A 20,953-nucleotide genomic window follows, 5' to 3' on the forward strand; every position below is an offset into this window, starting at 1 on the left:
CTCCATAGTTTAAACATTGTGTTTGTAGTAAAATCATAGTAACCGCAAATTTAACATGGTAACGGTCATGGTTACAATACTGTAGTAAATTTCTGGTTACTTATATGGAAACTACAGTGTTACCATTGTATAACAATGGTTATTGTATCAACTTTGTTTTTCTGCCAAGAAATCAATTGTAACCGCAGTCATTGTTACTTCAATCATGGCTACTACAATGTTACTATAGTAAAACCATGGTTACTATATGGCTACTACAGTATTACTACATAAAACTGGTTAATTTTCATTAGTGCCCTTAACCAAAAAAAAATCTCTAATTACTAACTCAACATTTAACTTGCATTTATGCTACATGCATCAACAAAGTGCATTTCATACTCAAAATATATTAAACATTCAGAAGCTGAACATCACTATTGAAGGAACCTTGCGGTTAGTATGGATGCTTGAAGGTTTATCGTAACGCAACACGTGGGTTTTAATCATATATGTAAATCCCACATTAATGGAGGAGGGCAACATAACTTTGGCAATAAACACTCCCAAGTGCTTTGGTTAGTGTTATGTCTGTCCAACCTAGCACTGAGTTCCTTAAAGACGGAAGGGAGTGTGCATTTTCAGGCTCATCTGCGGCTCTGCGTGCGCCGTGCTATCTATCCTCTGGTGATGTCAGTGTAAATAGCTAATCAAATATCGATGTATTGCCAGTATACGCCACTTGTGTTGAGCAATGTCTGCAAACAGAGCCTGTTTTTAAAGGTTTTTATGACCAATGCTGTTGGGATTGACTGCAAAAGGAAAAAGTTCCCAGACAGAAGACTTGAATGACGGGAGGCTTGTTTTCTCAGCTTGCCATTTTCAACTTAACACTAATGCGTGCAGAACTGTGATGCCATAAACTGATTTAACATACAGTTAATAGGACAGCTTCTCTCTGTAGAATGTTGACCCACGTAGGAACAGGCAGAATGTGTCTACAGAGCGATACAGGTGCAGATGCGTTATTAAACTAGAGACGAACCACGGGGCAAATGCTTACCGAACTGTGGGCGGCAAAGTAGGCATTGATGTGTTGTGAATGCAGTCTGATGCAAATGTCTACCACAGTGTGGAGGAAATAGAGAACGAGTTGTTTCAGCAGCTTAATTTTAGCAAATGCTCTTTTTGCAGTGAGGAAGTTTTGAGTTCTGAAACTTACAGTATGTTTTTATAGTATATGTTAAAAGATCTAGGGAAAATTAATTCCTCTTGTCATGACCCCTTTAATACATCTCAGACTTACAGTTGTGAGACTGGGAAGGATCAGGAAAAATACTTTGAGGCACTCTTTAGGAAACGTAAAAAAAAAATCCATCATACGCTTTTACAAATCATTGCAAATACAGTATATTGAGAGTTTTTGTTATATCACCCAGACCTAGTGAGACTGGCAACAAACATCTCCAGAAAACAGCAAGACTCATATAATACAGTTACATGCACAATACATAATACAACAAAAACATTTCCTAGAGTTGGAGATCTGTAATGTTAAACAACTACAAGACTCTTGTAATATAACATTATTTTTCTAATCTCTCCTTTAGGAGTTAGAAATTGGCGCAGACTGCAATCATGTGAGTGCTTTTGTCTTATTGCTTCTGTTTTTGTTGATGGACTTATGTTTATCTGAAGGATCATAAACTCGATCCACAGCTACAGCTAATTTGGAGGTCATCATGGTATTTCTAGCCAAAGCGTGACTCATGAAACTAACATTGAAACATAATTTGAAATGTTCTAGTTAATTTCTCATTACTGCAAAATCTTACTGACAAAAGAAATTGGGCAGTTTATGATTTACATTGTCTGCTCAATTGAAATCATTACATATAAATGTTCATTCCTGTCTAATAAAATGTCTTACATTTTTAGCTTCTGTGGAACTACAAGCTAAATATGACAACAGATCCAAAGTTTGAGTCTGTCGCTGTTGAAGTGTGCAAGAGTACCATCAGTGGGGTGAGTAGAAATATGCACAGATCTCTCAGAATTATGTTTGGCTTTCTGCAACATTTAGTGAAACGGAAAACAAACAAGCATTTTTTCTTTTTTTTCTTTCTTCAGTTTTGTGACCGTAGGAGCTCAAAATCGACACACTTCACCTTTTAAAGTCTCAAACTTCACCACAAAGTCATGATAAAACAATTTTTTATTGTTTTTCTCAGATTATGGAGTGTGCTGCAGAGGAGCGTGGGAAAGGTTACCTGGTATCATGTTTGGTTGAACACCGCACTAACATCTCAGAGTACCAGTGTAACCAGTACATCACAAAGATGACCAGCATCATCTTCAGCGATTACCGCCTTATCTGTGGCTTCATGGACAAGTGCAAAGACGATATCAACAAACTACACTGTGGAAGCGTCAACACAGGCGAGAAGGTAAAACCCAGGTGCACTGTGGGTGCTGTTAGTGTAGGGTCAGAGAAATTACAACCTTTTAAACTAGGATGAAATGATTCCTTTGAGTGCAAGTGCATATGCCTCTTATCAAAATGAATTTTTGTTCTAATCAACATTGTGCCACAAATGCTGTCGATTGAGCTTAACTTGCATTGTACCCGGAACATTCCATTAAGCTTATGTCGATATTGCTTGTTAATCTGAGCAGTGTTTAATTGTCCAATTCTTGATGAGCAATCTTTAAAAGTTTCTGTTTCATTTACATTCTCCTGTTTTTAACGGAACATATGACAGAAGATATGCGTTGATTGTCATTGCTCTTGGTCTATCCTCCGGCCGATTCTTTCAATTTTACCATCCATGTTATGTAGAAATAGCTGATGTAAGGGCTCTCCTGTGAAAGGTTTCCTTTTCAGATCCATTTCTTTGTATTTATTTTCCATTCTTATCTGTAATTATTACCATTGAAAATTGTTTGTGAAACTGATGCAAATGCAAATACAGCCTATATTTCAGAACGTTCTCAGCTTTTTGGTTTTGAGGCACTAAAACACGTGACAAACTGCGTCCAACATTGATTTAATATGAAACTTAATTCGGTTTCCTTTAATTCTGGACGATTCTGTAGTAGTGGGATTGAAGAAACTCTTATAGGTCTATATTTTGAAGAACAAACGAAAGAAAAGCTGTCGATGCATGTGTCTGATTCGCTGTTTGTTGAGCACTTTTACAGAATGCGCATGTGAACAGTTTCTCTCTTCTGTGACAGTAATTTTATTAGAGTTATATCCAGCGTTTAACATTTTACTATACATGCATATAACTGTATATACATTTTCCCACTCTTTATTGGAATATGAAAAAAGTGGATTGTAAAATTGGGTGGTGGTCAAAGTTAATTTTGTATTCTGTTGAACGTTTTATTCATTTAAATTCTATGCATTAATTTAAACCATGTAGGGCATTAAAAAGCTAAAGATTCCTTAATAGTGAGCACAAAATAGAGGGATTCCTAAATTGACATTGAGACATCCAAAAGATGAAGTGAGAGGATATGACAAGACAAAATCTGTGTTCAAAAGAAGAAAAAAAAAACTTTCAATTATTGCTGTCACGAACCCCGCTCCCTCGTTCCGCCCCCTCGAGCTCGCACGCTCGTTCCGCCCCCTCGAGCTCGCACGCTCGTTTTGCTCCCTCGAGCTCGCACGCTCGTTTTGCTCCCTCGAGCTCGCACGCTCGTTTTGCTCCTACGAGCTCTCATGCTCGTTAGCAGGTCTCCCTCCTCGGGCTCGCATGCCCGCTCTCCTATCACCAGTATTAGTTTCACCCGCACTCGTCCCAATCACTAGATCATTAGTTTCACCTGTACTCCTCTCATCACCTATCATTGGTTACACCTGCACTCGCCCCTATATATATCACAACCCTTTCGTCTCACTCGGGTTGGTTATTGTATTTCGTTTCCCGTGTCTTTGCCCCCCGCTAGTCTCGTCTAGTTTTGAACTCCTCTTGTCCTCCTCTTAGCTTGCCAGCTCCCCTTGTTCCCCTGTCTTTTGCTCCCCACTAGTCCCGTCTAGTTACTCTGATCCTGTTTCCCGGCTTCGACCCCCACACTCTCATTGACCACTCTCTCCCGGATTTGCCCCTTTACTCCACTTTGATTCCCCGGCTTTTGACCCTACGCTTCCCTCGACAACTCTTCTCTGGATTTACCCTGTTTGTACTTTTGCCTGCACTGCTATTAATAAAAGCAGTTTCCTCCGACATTGTGACTGTCTCATCTTGTGTGTGTGTGTGCGGGTTACAAAATAACCAACCCTTACAGAAGACAGTCACAATGCCCCGCGCTGAGGATTTACGCAGCTCACTAGAGCGGATGTTTTCAGCGCACTCTGCGACAGGATCTACCGTTGGGAGTCATGATCGCACGCTCACAGCCCAGGGACAGCAGGTATGTGCGATTTTTGATTTTTGTCACCCTGTTCTACCTGTGTCTGTCCCTGAGCCCGTTTATGCTCCCAACGCATTTCTGAGCGCCGTGAGCCTTCAACCCCCTGAGAGGTTTGACGGCTCTTCGGGCGCTTACCAAGAGTTGGTTATGCAGGGCAGCGGTTATAGAACGAATAGCCGTGCCCTTAACATTATGGACCCAGCGGCCCAACTCTTGGTTTTGCGTCAGGGGAGTCAACCCTTGGAGGCTTATGTTGTGGATTTTTGTGCCCTGGCTAACCAGGTGAATTTTGATGAGGTGGCTCTGAAAGACATTTTTCAATATGGACTGAATAAGCCAGCCTCATCATTCATGCCTGGTCGCTGCTCTCTCAACCTGGCTCAGTTTATTGACCTCGCCCTACTGTACGCTGGTTCCTCGTTTACTGTGGGGGAGGCAGAAACTGAACCAGAGTTCCACACCACGGCCCCCGTCTCGAAGCCTACCACGGCCCCATTCCCGAGGCCCGTCACGGCCCCATTCCCGAGGCCTGCCACGGCCAACGAGCCAGCGCCCATGCCCGCCACGGCCAACGAGCCAGCGCCCATGCCCGCCACGGTCAGCGAGCCAGCGCCTGTAGCCTCGACCGTCCCCATGGCCACATCCCCTGTTGGCCGAAGACGTCCGAGAAGGAAGAGGGCCCCTTCTCCCCAGTCTCGTCTTGTGCTCAAGACCGCAGAGGTTCCCTCAGAGTCTTCCACGACTCTGCCGGGCTCTGCTCCGCCCCCAGAGTCTTCCACGACTCTGCCGACCTCTGCTCCGCCCTCAGAGTCTTCCACGGCTCTGCCAGCCTCTGCTCGCCCCTCAGAGCCCTCGCGGCCTCCGCCTCACGAGCCTCCCAAGGCTCCTCCTCCCAAGCCTCCCAGGGCTCCTCCTTTCGAGCCTCCCAGGGCTCCTCCTCTCGAGCCTCCCAGGGCTCCTCCTCTCAAGCCTCCCAGGGCTCCGTTTCTCGAGCCTCCCAGAGCTCTACCTCCCAAGCCCCCCAGAGCTCCGCCTCTCAAGCCTCCCAGGGCTTCTCCTCTCGAGTCTTTCAGGGCTCCCCCTCCTTCCAAGCCTCTCAGGGCTTCTCCTCCCGAGTCTTTCAAGGCTCCTCCTCCCAGGCCTCCCAGAGCCTTCCAGGCCTTTGCTCCTAAAGCCTCCTTCATCTCCACCTCCAGAGCCTTCCAGGCCTTCGCCCCTAAAGCCTCCTTCGGCTCCACCTCCAGAGCCTTCCAGAACCCCACCTCCAGAGCCGCCTACAGTGCCGCCTCTGACGGCACCGCCTTTCACGGCTCAGCCCGGACTTCCTGACCCCCTTCCTGTCCTGTGGCCTCTTCCCTGGCCTCCGGACCCTATTCCTGTCCGGTGGTCACCTTCCAGACCCCCGGACCCAGTCCCTGTCCTCCAGTCGCCTTCCAGACCCCCTGACCCAGTCTTTGCCCTATGGCTGCCCCCTAGATCTCCCAACCACCCGCCTGTCCACTATGTTCCCCCTGACCTTGCCTTGAAACTGGCCATTGACCCCATGGACTGTCTCATTTCCCTCTGTGCCCCTTGGACTGCCCTCAATTTTGTTTGTGTTTTGTGGGTTGTCTGTTCAGGGTTTTTTGTTTGTTGGGATCGTCCAGCACCACTTCCCAGAGGTCGCGCTCCTCGCAACCGAGCGTAGCCGTCAGGAGCCGTCCGTTTTAAAGGGGGGAGTACTGTCACGAACCCCGCTCCCTCGCTCTGCCCCCTCGACCTTCCACGCTCGCTCCGCCCCCTCGACCTTCCACGCTCGCTTTGCTCCCTCGAGCACGCACGCTCGCTTTGCTCCCTCGAGCTCGCACGCTCGTTTTGCTCCTACGAGCTCTCATGCTCGTTAGCAGGTCTCCCTCCTCGGGCTCGCATGCCCGCTCTCCTATCACCAGTATTAGTTTCACCCGCACTCGTCCCAATCACTAGATCATTAGTTTCACCTGTACTCCTCTCATCACCTATCATTGGTTACACCTGCACTCGCCCCTATATATATCACAACCCTTTCGTCTCACTCGGGTTGGTTATTGTATTTCGTTTCCCGTGTCTTTGCCCCCCGCTAGTCTCGTCTAGTTTTGAACTCCTCTTGTCCTCCTCTTAGCTTGCCAGCTCCCCTTGTTCCCCTGTCTTTTGCTCCCCACTAGTCCCGTCTAGTTACTCTGATCCTGTTTCCCGGCTTCGACCCCCACACTCTCGTTGACCACTCTCTCCCGGATTTGCCCTTTTACTCCACTTTGATTCCCCGGCTTTTGACCCTTACGCTTCCCTCGACAACTCTTCTCTGGATTTACCCTGTTTGTACTTTTGCCTGCACTGCTATTAATAAAAGCAGTTTCCTCCGGCATTGTGACTGTCTCATCTTGTGTGTGTGTGTGTGCGGGTTACAATTGCAAATCAGATTCTGTATGTCTTTTGCTTTTGATATTTTTTTCACATAGTGCTGTATTTTATATTTCACAAATGGGTAGAAACTAGGGCTGTCAATCGATTTAACTTTTTGATTGAAGCAGTTACATGATATGGCAACAAATTAGTAAAATTAATCATATATATAAAAAATAAAAACTGGTCTAATCCATCTTCAATGGGAATTATTTATTGTTAGGGGAAAAAAAAGCATTTGTACCTCCTTTTTTGTGCATTTTTGAAGTGTAATTCATGAGCAAAACAGTGATCTGTTGACAAAATAAAGCAAATGCAAAATATTGGTAATGGCATATAGCTCGTTGTTCAAATCGGTACTGGCCAAAAAAAATTGTGCATCCCTTAATAGGGTTGCACGATATACTGGTACTAATGAAATACTGCGATACCCAAAAAATTTAAACTACGATATCTTGTTGCTATTTCAGTTTCATATTACAGTATGTTGCCATTGGCAAAATGTTATGACGTGAAAGTTTTGAGATGAAATCAATGACAATTTGAAAATAAAATGTCAAAAAAATATTGATATGGCCAAGTGTTATCATTAAATAGCAGAAGGATCTCATTTAATTTAATAATATATAGTCACATTCGCTGCATTCTACCGAATGAACAAGAGGTGCTGCTCTGCTTTATCATCTACTTCACACACATGCAGGCATGCAAGCATACACAAACGCAACACACACACAGCTGGTGCATGATTTTTATGCAGTGTGTTTAGTGTATAAACTACTGTGAACACTTAAATCTCCCTCACCGGTGCAGCTCAGAGATTTCAGCTTGTATGTCATGACAGGAGTATTCCAGCATTAATGGGAAACTTGATTTAACCAGAACCTGTCAAAAGGGCTGTCAAAATAAAAGTCCCCTGTAAAATAAATGCTCTATTCATCTGGATGCGTGAAATTGAAGACAAAAATATAACTACTGGATAAAAAAAGGTAATGTTAAAAAAGTTGCAATACTACTCATAATAACAGTAGTATAATATTAAATGGTATTATTATTATAATAATCTGTAAGCAATATCACAAAGGTGTACTGAATATCAGCATGTTGTGATTGACATGGCAGCCTTGTGCCTGAAGTAATCAGATTTTTTTTTTCATTAAAATGCTGCACAACAGTGCTTCAGTGTTATTTTACCAAAAATTGCAATTTTGTGATACAAAATATATATTTATTTTTTATTTGATTAAAGCTGTATGTATATGATTAAACAACATTTAATCATAACATAGAAATAAATAATTTAACATGCAATTTAGAAAAATTTAATGGGGAAAATGCAGAATTTGTAGCTATTAGATTGTATGCAGTGTCTTTTAATGAAGTCAATTTCTGTGTAATTTCATAAAAAAATATGAGGCTTTTTTATTTGTTGCCTAAGTATCGATACCGAGGTACCAGGGCTGGTATCGTACTGAAGCCAAAATAAATTGCTTGTTTTTATTGGAGCAGTCAAGGGATCCAAAGCCAAATTCAGTTCAATTGAATTAAATGTATTTATAAAGCACGGTTTACAATGCGTGGTGCCAAAGGAGCTTTACAAACGCCCCAGTGAGCAAGTCAAAGCGACAGTTTTAAATACTTTCCAAGATCTTCAAGTAGATGGGGAAGAAACCCTCTCAGGCTGGCTCATATTAAAATGTATACAAAGCATTTCATACTCGTTCTCTTTGTCCTTCAGGATGTCCACTCTCAGGGCGAAGTGATTGCGTGTTTGGAGAAAGGGCTTGTGACTGAAGCCGAGGAGCAGCCGGGTCAATACACTATTAAAGAGGACTGTAAGAAGGCCATCATGCGTGTGGCTGAGCTCTCCTCTGACGATTTCCACTTGGATCGCCACCTGTATTTCGTCTGTCGGGATGACCGCGAACGCTTCTGTGAAAATGTAAGACGCCATCCTGCAAGACTCCAACAAACATGTTCAATCTTGGATGCTAATCATTTGATTTGTTTGTGTTTTAGACTCCAGCAGGAGAAGGCAAAGTCTACAAATGTCTTTTCAACCACAAGTTTGAGGAGAGCATGTCGGACAAAGTAGGTTTTTATTCATTTGAGCATTCTTTGTTGCATGAAAGAGTTTATGCTAAATGTGTACTGCAGAAGAGTACAATAGTTTCCACTCATAAAGGCCTTTTTTATGAAAATATATTCCTATCTGTCATCTGCAGTGTAAGGATGCTCTTTCCACTCGTCAAAAGCTCATTGCTCAGGACTACAAGGTCAGCTACTCGCTGGCTAAAGCCTGTAAACCAGACCTGCGCAAATACCGCTGCAACATGGATACGGCGATGCCACGAGCACGGGAGGCCAAACTATCATACCTGCTGCTGTGTCTCGAGTCAGCCGTACACCGAGGTAAGACACTTAGTTTCAGGATGGTTCTTAACTTTGCAAGAGTTTTGACTGTGTGTGAACACTTTAAAGAACTCATGCCATAGATGTCTGCAGTGTTAGCTTGAAACATGCTTTGCAGAATGGAGTTTCCAAATATACAGGTGAAACTCGAAAAATTAGAATATCGTGCAAAAGTTCATTAATTTCAGTAATTCAACTTAAAAGGTGAAACTAATATATTATATAGACTCATTACAAGCAAAGTAAGATATTTCAAGCCTTTATTTGATATAATTTTTATGATTATGGCTTACAGCTTATGAAAACCCCAAATTCAGAATCTCAGAAAATTAGAATATTGTGAAAAGGTTCAGTATTGTAGGCTCAAAGTGTCACACTCTAATCAGCTAATTAATCCAAAACACCTGCAAAGGGTTCCTGAGCCTTTAAATGGTCTCTCAGTCTGGTTCAGTTGAATTCACAATCATGGGTAAGACTGCTGACCTGACAGTTGTGCAGAAAACCATCATTGACACCCTCCACAAGGAGGGAAAGCCTCAAAAGGTAATTGCAAAAGAAGTTGGATGTTCTCAAAGTGCCGTATCAAAGCACGTTAAGTGGAAGGGAAAAGTGTGGAAGAAAAAGGTGCACAAGCAGCAGGGATGACCGTAGCCTGGAGAGGATTGTCAGGAAAAGGCCATTCAAATGTGTGGGGGAGCTTCACAAGGAGTGGACTGAGGCTTCAAATGTCGTATTCCTCTTGTCAAGCCGCTCCTGAACAACAAACAACGTCAGAAGCGTCTTACCTGGGCTAAAGAAAAAAAGAACTGGTCTGTTGCTCAGTGGTCCAAAGTCCTCTTTTCTGATGAGAGCAAATTTTGCATCTCATTTGGAAACCAAGGTCCCAGAGTCTGGAGGAAGAATGGAGAGGCACACAATCCAAGATGCTTGAAGTCCAGTGTGAAGTTTCCACAGTCTGTGTTGGTTTGGGGAGCCATGTCATCGGCTGGAGTTGGTCCACTGTGCTTTATTAAGTCCAGAGTCAACGCAGCCATCTACCGGGACATTTTAGAGCACTTCATGCTTCCTTCAGCAGACAAGCTTTATGGAGATGCTGACTTCATTTTCCAGCAGGACTTGGCACCTGCACACACTGCCAAAAGTACCAAAACCTGGTTCAATGACCATGGTATTACTGTGCTTGATTGGCCAGCAAACTCGCCTGACCTGAACCCCATAGAGAATCTATGGGGCATTGCCAAGAGAAAGATGAGACATGAGACCAAACAATGCAGAAGAGCTGAAGGCCGCTATTGAAGCATCTTGGTCTTCCATAACACCCATAGCATCCATGCCACGCCGCATTGAGGCAGTAATTAATGCAAAAGGGGCCCAAACCAAGTACTGAGTACATATGCATGATTATACTTTTCAGAGGGCCGACATTTCTGTATTTAAAATCCTTTTTTTTTATTGATTTCATGTAATATTCTAATTTTCTGAGATTCTGAATTTGGGGTTTTCATAAGCTGTAAGCCATAATCATAAAAATTATATCAAATAAAGGCTTGAAATATCTTACTTTGCTTGTAATGAGTCTATATAATATATTAGTTTCACCTTTTAAGTTGAATTACTGAAATTAATGAACTTTTGCACGATATTCTAATTTTTCGAGTTTCACCTGTATACTGTATGATGTAGCTAAAATTTCCAGGTCACAGTTTGTGAACAGAGGGATTTTCCTCCTGTCTTCGTAAAGAACAATTTCAACTAAAGTCATCTATCGAGTAGTCGTTACAACCCGTATTCATGCTTTCCGTCACAGGTCAAACAATGAGTGGTGAGTGTCAGGGAGAGATGTTGGACTACAGGCGGATGCTGATGGAAGATTATTCTCTCAGTCCAGAAATTGTGCTGCATTGCAGAGGGGAGATTGAGACACACTGCTCCGGCCTGCACCACAAAGGTCGAACCCTCCACTGTCTCATGAGGGTGTCCCGGGACAAGGGCATCTTGGAGGGCCACTGCCAGAAAGCTGTGAGTTTAACTGGGGTAGTTGACAAAAAAATTCAATGTCCTTGAATTTACTTAATTTCTTTATATTTTTTTTATTAACATCGAGACTTTAGGTTAAAGTACGTATAAGGGAAATTGTATGTTAGGTCCTGGTCAGCGTTTTCTTTTTCTTTTTTTTTCTCCCATTTATTTACCTTTTTGCCTTCTAGTTATTTTGAATGTATAATCTCAATGAGTTTATAAAAGTTGCATGCATAACAATGAAAAAGAATTAAGAAAGTGCTGTTTAAAATAGTTTTAGCTAAAAGTATTACATGTCAACTACCTAGATACACATTAACACACCCCACTTGCTATTAGTGCTGGGCTATTTACTGTATATCCAAAATTGACAATATATTTGGTATTCTGTAACTGAAATAAAAATGACCAACATGAAAAGCCCATTGATATTATAGGGATAGTTCAACCAAAAATACAAATTCTCTCATCATTTACTCACCCTCATGATATCCCAGGTGTGTATGACCTTTTTCTTCTGCAGATCACATTTGAAGAAAAATTGAAAATAATAAAGCTCAGTAGGTCTTTAAAATACAAGTGGATGGTGATTAAAAATTGTTGGGTGAACTATCCCTTTAATGTGTTTTTTACATGACTTTGGCGGACAAAATCAGTCAAACCAAAAAATGGTCTTGCAAGAAGAACCAAAGAATGCTTCAAATACCACAACATCATCTGATTTTATAATTTTTTTTTATCATAAAACAACTGAAATACTTATTGGAAACTATCGCCAATGATTTTTGAAGATAACCAATAGTTTCAAAAGTAACTATAGGTGCCGATTAATCTTTAAAACCGATATATCGGTTGATCTTTAGTTCTTTGTGTGAAAATATCTGGAGAAAACTAATTTTAATCACATTTAACTGTAATTTACTGTCTACATTTAACATTTTGAATCGACTGGCTGGAAATAATTTTTCGACTGATTTAATAAAAGAAATCACCATTTACATGTGTGAGAAATCGTATATTTGGGTTATATCACCCAGCTCTACTGGCTAGATAATTTCCCTTATATCTTACAGATGAGCACAGTTGTAGTCATTCACTGAATTTCAGTCCTTCCAGCAGGATGTGAGGTTGATTCATTTCATGAATGCGAGTAGCTTTTTTATTCATATAAAATAATGCAGTGACTGTCTGAATGACTCTGATTATAGCTTTCATATCCGTCTTTATCCATCAGCTCCAGACACTGATACAGGAAACGGACCCCGGGGCAGACTACCGCATCGACCGAGCTCTCAACGAGGCCTGCGAGTCGGTCATCCAGACCGCATGCAAACACATTCGCAACGGAGACCCCATGTGAGTGCCAATGTGTTTGAGCCTGTGCCAAATTAGATTCCGTATTTGTATCAATCTGTTGGTTATGGATGCATGTATTCTGCTAGTAGCTATTTGATGTGTCTGGAATAAGATTTAATCTCCTTTTAAGAGAAGCAAATAAGCAAATATAATAAAATAGCCTTATTAAAGAGCTGAAAAATAGTCACTTCTTTTAAATAGCCTTCAGTCTACATCACAGCAATAATTATTTGCAACATTTGCTAGGTGATGACAGGTGGTATTTATAGTTAAGGGGGAGGGACATTGTCAATCCTGAGAGCATTTGATTGGGAAATAAATTATATACGCCCCTGAGTGCAAGATGTCATTAATATTTTGGTCTGCTTTCCTGGAAGAGAAAGTGTGTAATGTTTAAAATAATTATTCTGTGTCAAATCAACCAAATTTGACACATTATATTTCTAAGAACTTGACAAATGTGTTTTTAAACTAGATTTTGAAAATATTTCTCATTTTTTTCACCTTAGACAACCTTATTTGTCAATGACCCACAAATGATGACAGCCAAAATATTAAATGCCATGGATTAATTTATACAGAGTCATTTTTCAACAAAACTTAAGGTCAATAAGCAGCATCATAATTTTGTGTGTACACAGGAATAGGTAGGTCTGTTATTGAAGTCAGTTGTCTTGAGCACATTTTGTTGCATCACATGCCAGTGTTGTGAATTAAAAAAATGGAAAAGCACTTTTTGTGTTGTTTTTCCAAAGTTGGAGTGCCTATAACTCCAGAAGTGTTAAACAAATATCTTAAAATCCTTTAAGATTCTAGTTCATAAACTTTTTTGTATTTACATTTTTTAAGGCTCTGTATGGTTTCCAGAGGTTTGGGGCTCTCAATGTAACAGATATGACTAAACATCACACAACTCGCATCTTTAACATTTGGAAGCAGGCCATATGTGCACTTCAAAACAAGTCCTGTTTTACCTCCTCTGGCAATCTTTTTAAGTCATTGTTTTGATTTTAACAATGCTAGCCTTGTTTTCACACTGATCAGACCAGTTTTACAGTTATCATTGAAAGGGATTGTTCACCCAAAAAAGTCTCAACATTTACTCCCCTGGCCTCATGCCATCCCAGGTGTGTATACATTTCTTCTGCAGAACACAAATGAAGATTTTTAGTAGAATATTTCAGCTCTGTGGGTCCATACAATGCAAGTCAACTGGGTCCAAAACTTTGTCACATGAAAGTAATCCATACAGCTTCAGTTGTTTAATCCATGTCTTCAGAAGCGATATGTTAGGTGTGGGGGAGAAAAGTCCTTTTTCACTATAAATCTCCACTTTCTCTTTCAGAATGTGAAAGTAAAATTGAAGATTCATAAAAAAGGACTTAAATATTGATCCATTTCACACCTATCATATCACTTCTAAAAGACATGGATTTAACCATTTACTTTCACTGTATGGACCTACAGAGCTGAGATATTGTTCCAAAAATCTTCATTTGTGTTCAGCAAAACACATCTGAGATGGCATAAGGGTGAGTAAATTATAAGAGAATTGTATCCCTATAAAGAGAACTATCCCTTTAAGTTATTTGACCATGAAGACTGAAAGGTTTGAATCGTATCACTGATCTAAAACACAGTTGCAAAAATACAGATGGATTAATTTCCACAAATCAGTTCTTTGTGAACCATCAATTTGAATGAATTTGTTTGTTTATCGTTTTCCCGTAAGTGTTCATGGAAGTCCCTGTGAGGCATTTTATGTTTGACTAAATGTTTACAGTTTTTTTAAATACTTGAATTAAACATTACTTGGTTGTTTGATCCAAATGATTGTTCCTTTTATTGGAGAGAAAAAAAACTAACCAAAAATAAACCGCCTTTTTAGCCATTTTAGAGCAAATAAAATATATATATATATATATTTTGTATAGATTTTTTCGAGCGTGTCCTACTCTGGATTTAGAAACTTTTACATTTAAACTTGAAAAGTTGAATTTGTGTGTGTGTAGGATCCTGTCTTGTCTAATGGAGCACCTGTACACTGATAAGATGGTTGAAGACTGTGAACACAGACTATTAGAGTTGCAGTACTTCATCTCTAGAGACTGGAAGTGAGTAACAAACATTTGTTTTCTTTTTATTACAACTGGCAATGCTCATCAAACATCCAATATCTTTGTTTTATACCCCACTATTTAACATTAACTAATGACCAAAACTGTATATAACTTTCAGATACACTACAATTCAACCTTTAAAGGAATCGTGTATTGTTGTTGTTCGTGACGAGTATGATGCTGTTGCTGTTTTATTTCTTTGGAACACAAAAAGGAGAAACTTTTAAAGAAAATGTACATGGCACTTTTTCATAGAACAACAGCTCATATTGTCAAGCTCCAAAAAGAGAGAGACCATTTTGTTCATATGTTGTTTTTTTTGGTTTTTGGATCTAATTTCATGTTAGATCAGATATTTGTGCCATGGTCACCTTCAGATTTTAGCCCGTGTGATGTATAACCTCCTGATTCTGGTTGTAGACTGGACCCCATCCTGTACAAAAAGTGTCAGAACGATGCCGCTCGTATCTGTCACACTCACGGCTGGAATGAGACGAGTGAATTCATGCCTCCCGGCGCCATTTTCTCCTGTCTGTACCGCCACGCTTACCGCACTGAGATGCAAGGACGACGGGTACGAACAACACGCTACAACACAAGTCTTTGTGGTTCAGAACTTTTGTCTCTGTGGTGATTTTTTTTTAAACCAAGATTGAAAATATTAACTATAATACATTTTTACATAGTGCATTAATTTGAATATTATGTTGTAGGAGCATTAAATGACATTTATTTTAAAACCTTCAACAATAGCTTATACGAGTCTTCCTCAATGTAACAATAGGGTTCATCAGAAAGTTCAGATGTAAGTTTGGAAGAAGTAAGTATCCTCTGGACCAATGCTTAATAGGTGAATCTCACGAAGCCCGTGAAGCTGGGTCATATAAAAAATGTATATATTTTGCAAGAAAATTGTCTATTTTTAGTGTGAAGTATTTATAGATTATGTTGACATGTTTTTTTTTTTTTTTTCATGACAGTTGATCACAAAGTATAAGCCATGTTTCATGATAACTAAGCACATGTTCTCTCTAAATCTCATAACCGTAATGCAGTTAAATCTCATACTCATTACTAAATTTAAATAATATATACGTTTTGAAATATAAGTATTTGTACGTCACAATGACATTTTCATTGACAATTAAGCACCCACCATATATGCAATTAAATATAATTCTTATTACTGTAATGCAAATAAATATATTATTTAAATTGTATTTAGACATAATTTTGACATCACCCCAATCTCATTACTATAACACAATTAAATCACATTATCATTACATAATGCAAAATTTATATTTATTTGGGTTTTGTTTTTTATAAAAATACAAATAAGATGTGCTCAGTTGTTATGAAAAAAAAAATGTCATGCAAAAAGGGTTTTAAAATATGCTTCATTTTCTTATGCAAAAAAAAAAAGTATATATATTTATATTTATCGACAGATTTCATGCAATTCACCCTAACAGTAAACATGCCATGAGCAAATTAGCAGGGACAAATCAGAGCCTTTTATTTTTCTAAATCTGAAAATCATGTTCATTCATGTCTTGTCATTTGTGGGAAATTACTCAAATCATGTGGGTCTTGGAGGTTAATTTTACAGGCTTATTTACATATCAACATTCTCATACAGTTGAAGTCAGAAGTTTACATTTGGGTTGAAGTCATTGAAACTTGTTGATTAGGACATCTACATGAGACAATTAATTTTCTAACAATTGTTTACAGACAGATTGTTTCACTTTTAATTTACTAAATTACAATTCCAGTGGGTCAGATATTTACATACACCAAGTTAACTGTGCCTTTATGCAGCTTGAAAATGATGTCAAGCCTTTAGACTGTTAGCCAATTAGCTTCTGATAGGAGGTGTAGTGAACTGGAGGTGTACCTGTGGATGTATGTTAAAGTTTACAGTCAAACTGTAATGTGCCTCTTTGCTTGACATCATGGGAAAATATAAAGAAATCAGCCAAGACCTAAGAAAAAAAAAAATTGTAAACCTCCACAAGTCTGGCTAAACCTTGAGAGCAATTTCCAAATGCCTGAAGGTACCACGTTCATCTGTGCAAACAATAGTATGCAAGTATAAACACCATGGGACCATGCAGCCATCGTACCGCTCAGGAAGAAGACTCATTCTGTCTCATAAAATGAGCGTAGTTTGGTGTGAAAAGTGCAACTCAATCCCAGAACAACAGCAAATCTTGTGAAGATGCTGGAGGAAACCGTTAGACAAGTATCTATATCCACAGTAAAACGAGTCCTATATTGACATAACCTGAAAAGCTGCTCAGCAAAGAAGAAGCCACTGCTCCAAAACCACCATAAAAAAAAAGCCAGAATACAGTTTGCAAGTGCACATGGGGACGAAGATCTTACTTTTGGGAAAATGTCCTCTAGTCTGATGAAATAAAAACTAAACTGTTTGGCTATAATGACCATCATTATGTTTGGAGGAAAAATTATGATGCTTGCAAGCCGAAGAACTCATCAACTCAATCATGAATCAGGGGGTGTCAGCATCATGTATGAGGGACTGGTGCCCTTCACAAAATAGATGACATCATGAGGAAGGAAAATTATGTGGATATATTGAAGCAACATCTCAAGACATCAGTCAGGACGTTAAAGCCCATTCGCAAATGGGTCTTCCAAATGGACAATGACCCCAAGCATACCGCAAAAGTTGTGGCAAAATGGCTTAAGGACAACAAAGTCAAGGTATTGGAGTGGCCATCACAAAGCCCTGACCTCAATCCAATAGAAAATTTGTGGGCAGATCTGAAAAAGCGTGTGCGAGCAAGGAGGTCTACAAATTTGACTCAGTTACACCAGTTCTGAGCAACTTATTATGAGAAGCTTGTAGTTGGCTACCCAAAACATTTGACCCAAGTTAAACTATTTAAAGGCAATGCTACCAAATACTAATAAAGTGTATGTAAATTTCTGACCCAGACTCTGTTTTCTACGATTAAATGTCAGGATTGTGAAAAACGTTTAAATGTATTTTTCTAAGGTGTATGTAAACTTCTGAATTCAACTGCATATAATTCAGGGTAATTGTACCAAATTTCATGTCTCCAATCAAACACATATGATCAGATTGCTGTTTGTAGTAGATTAGCTGATTAAAAAATATATAGATCTGTGTGTATATGTTTGATTGAATGGGTCTGTTTGCATAGTTGCATATTTCAAATGTATGTTTAGAAAAATGCGTGCTAATGCATTGGAGTGAATCTGTAGCTATCTCGGGACTGTAAAACGGAAGTTCAGAGGATCCTCCACCAGAGGGCGCTCGACGTCAAACTGGATCCAGAACTGCAGCAGCGTTGCATGACAGATCTTGGAAAGTGGTGCAGTGAGAAGACTGATGCTGGACAGGTCAGTAATCTATACTTAAGACATGAAAAGTAGCAAAAATAAATGGTAAAGTTTCCAGAAAAAAGTTGAAAATGTTTGTTTTAATCACACACGGTCACAAGTAATTCTAAATGAATGATGCATTTCTGACTTTGTGTTTTGTGTGTGTGTCAGGAATTGGAGTGCTTGCAGGATCATTTGGATGATCTGGTCACTAGCTGCAGGGATGTAGTGGGAAACCTCACAGAATTGGAGTCTGAGGTACAAAATAAAGATGCCTGTGTGTCATTTTTGCTGTGAAATTAATTAAAAATTAAAAGTGTTTAGTATTTGGTTTCTATTGTTCTGCTCTGAACGCAAAATGTATGGGGGTGGATTTTAGTGTTTATTGTGTGTCCGATCTTTCAGGACATTCAGATAGAGGCGCTGTTGATTCGAGCCTGTGAGCCCGTCATCCAGTCGCACTGTCATGTAAGTCATTACTAGAAACACGACGATTTAAAGCAGTGTTGAAATATCAACTTATTAGCCCACAAGCGAGAGTGGCCTGTATAAATGGTCTACACAATAATGTGCTTGGTTAAAAAAAACAAACAAAAAAAAACATTTTCTCACATTCTTCCCTTTTTGTTGTTCCTCTCTTACTGGTAGGAGGTGGCTGATAATCAGATAGACACAGGGGATCTGATGGAGTGTCTGGTTGCCAATAAGCACCAGAAGGAAATGAATGAGAAATGTGCTGTCGGAGTCACACACTTCCAGCTGGTACGTCTGACAATTGCATGCTCAATCTGCGTTTTTATGAATCATTTAATTTTTTTACTCAACCATCCCTTTCCCCTCATCTTCAGATCCAGATGAAGGACTTCCGCTTCTCGTACAAGTTCAAAATGGCATGCAAGGAGGATGTGCTGAAACTATGCCCCAACATCAAGAAAAAGTGAGAGCTGGGTTATGTTCATTTAAATCTGTCAAAATGAATGAACAAGTTTTGAATACCTAAGTTTTAGTAAATGATGCATGTTACAAGTTTACAATACCATATTTCTATAGCATGTTTCAAAACAACAGAATTTGACCGCAGTGGTTAACAGTTTGAAATGACAGGAAGAATAAGTAAATTCATACTCGTACAGACTTATTAACAGTGTTCATTGCTCAGACTCAAAAGCCACACTAAAAAGTTGGTTTTATGACAAGTCTCAATACTGATACTGGTAAATAATGTGATAACGCATCTGTATTTGTCTAAAAGTAAGCTCTATCTATGAAATGTCTTCTAGAGGTGATGTGTAAAGCATGTTTTAAGGTTTTGCCGGTTTGTTTGCTCTCAGGGTGGATGTGGTGATCTGTCTGAGCACTACAGTCAGGAATGACACTCTACAGGAAGTGAAAGATCAGCGAGTCTCCATGAAGTGCCGTAAACAGCTCCGAGTCGAGGAACTAGAGATGGTCAATAAATTCAAATTAATGTCTTAAACTTAATGCATTTAAAGTCTTTAATTTCAAGTTAAAGGAATTGTTCACCCCAAAATGAAAATGGTCACACTCATGTTGTTCCAAACCTGTATTATGTTCCTTCCTCCATGGAGCAAAAAACAAGAGATTTTGCATTCTCTCCCATGAGCTCTTTCTCGGGACTGACACTCTGACTCTCGAAAATGACCAAAAGCACCTTCAAATTAGTTCATTTGACTAGTGCGTCTTTTGAAGCCAAAATGCTCTTTCTTTAATACGTTTCCCCACCCCTGTAGCTTTCATATATAATTTGTGATTGTGTTCGTTCAAATAGTGACACCAACAAAGTTAAAGATCATTGGTGCATGCTAGAGATATCAATTTTACTGATTAATTGGTACCAATAGTTACTTTTGGACTATCTGTAAAAAAATTTGCATATATATATATATATATATATATATATGTGCAGTATACTGCAGGGGTCCCCAAACTATGGCCTTCCCAAATGTTCTGATTGGCCCGCAGAACCATATCAATCACACGTTTTGACTGACCCGCACTGGAAGCTTGAGACTGCTTTGGTGGCTTTTCATGCCGGTATGACTGACTGACTAGTGTGAGCCAATAGCATTCAAGTTCGGGCTGTTGAGGAGGAGCATATCATTGGTTTCACCCGCTGAATGAATATGCCCCTTCACTGAAGTGCGAGTCATTTGAGTCTGAATGAGAGAAGACGTCTCATTCATAAATTAACTAATTGAACTGGTACACCTAGATTGTTTGCGAACAAAATGCATGAATCAATTATCATTAACAAGGATCTGCTGAATGACTAAATGAGAGGAGGCGGCAAGTTGTTTGTTCTGTTCGACAATCTCGTTCAACAAAAAAATGGGCCGGATGAATTATGAATAAATTGGAGTGATAAACAGCTTATTACAAATGGCATATGGAATTTATTAAAACGCATTATTTTTTAGGCCTATATTGCCTATTTTTATATAGCTTGATTAAGAAGTCTTGCACAGCAGTTCAAAGTATGAAAGATATGTTTCGTTAACATTTGTGGGGAAACACTCATGATGCTTAAACACTCTGCAGTGCTAAAGTTTCTTATTAGAATTGAGTGATCATAATTCGCCTTTTTCTGATCGTGAATAACTGAATAATTAGCTTTTTCCTCATTCAATGGGTAAAAGACAGTCATTTGGCCCCATCTACAAGTGCAATAGCATAATTTGTAAAAAGACAATGAACATATCCGTGAACTAACAAATCTTTAACAGATTAAAAGACTCATCACTGAGAGTAATCAAAATCACCACCACTACTGGATTGAGTACTTATTACAAGTTCTTTGAGCCAATGGATTTTAAGTTTTTTCTTGTTCGTCT

General features: G+C 39.6%; 1 protein-coding gene across 1 annotated transcript in view; it reads left to right on the forward strand.

The window, feature by feature from the left end:
* The window catches only part of LOC127640667 (Golgi apparatus protein 1-like), a 63,420-nt gene that overhangs the window by 25,660 nt on the left and 16,807 nt on the right, over positions 1-20,953 (forward strand). Inside the window, exons 2-17 of the mRNA XM_052123357.1 lie at positions 1,590-1,619; positions 1,918-2,004; positions 2,211-2,426; positions 8,555-8,758; positions 8,836-8,907; positions 9,042-9,228; positions 11,036-11,247; positions 12,482-12,603; positions 14,616-14,717; positions 15,144-15,297; positions 17,982-18,119; positions 18,273-18,359; positions 18,507-18,569; positions 18,750-18,863; positions 18,950-19,038; positions 19,433-19,550. Of these exons, the coding sequence (XP_051979317.1) occupies positions 1,590-1,619; positions 1,918-2,004; positions 2,211-2,426; positions 8,555-8,758; positions 8,836-8,907; positions 9,042-9,228; positions 11,036-11,247; positions 12,482-12,603; positions 14,616-14,717; positions 15,144-15,297; positions 17,982-18,119; positions 18,273-18,359; positions 18,507-18,569; positions 18,750-18,863; positions 18,950-19,038; positions 19,433-19,550 (1,995 nt within the window). The remainder of the gene's footprint in view (positions 1-1,589; positions 1,620-1,917; positions 2,005-2,210; positions 2,427-8,554; positions 8,759-8,835; positions 8,908-9,041; positions 9,229-11,035; positions 11,248-12,481; positions 12,604-14,615; positions 14,718-15,143; positions 15,298-17,981; positions 18,120-18,272; positions 18,360-18,506; positions 18,570-18,749; positions 18,864-18,949; positions 19,039-19,432; positions 19,551-20,953) is intronic.

The sequence above is a fragment of the Xyrauchen texanus genome, chromosome 49 (assembly GCF_025860055.1).
Source record: "Xyrauchen texanus isolate HMW12.3.18 chromosome 49, RBS_HiC_50CHRs, whole genome shotgun sequence".
Classification (NCBI taxonomy): Eukaryota; Metazoa; Chordata; class Actinopteri; order Cypriniformes; family Catostomidae; genus Xyrauchen; species Xyrauchen texanus.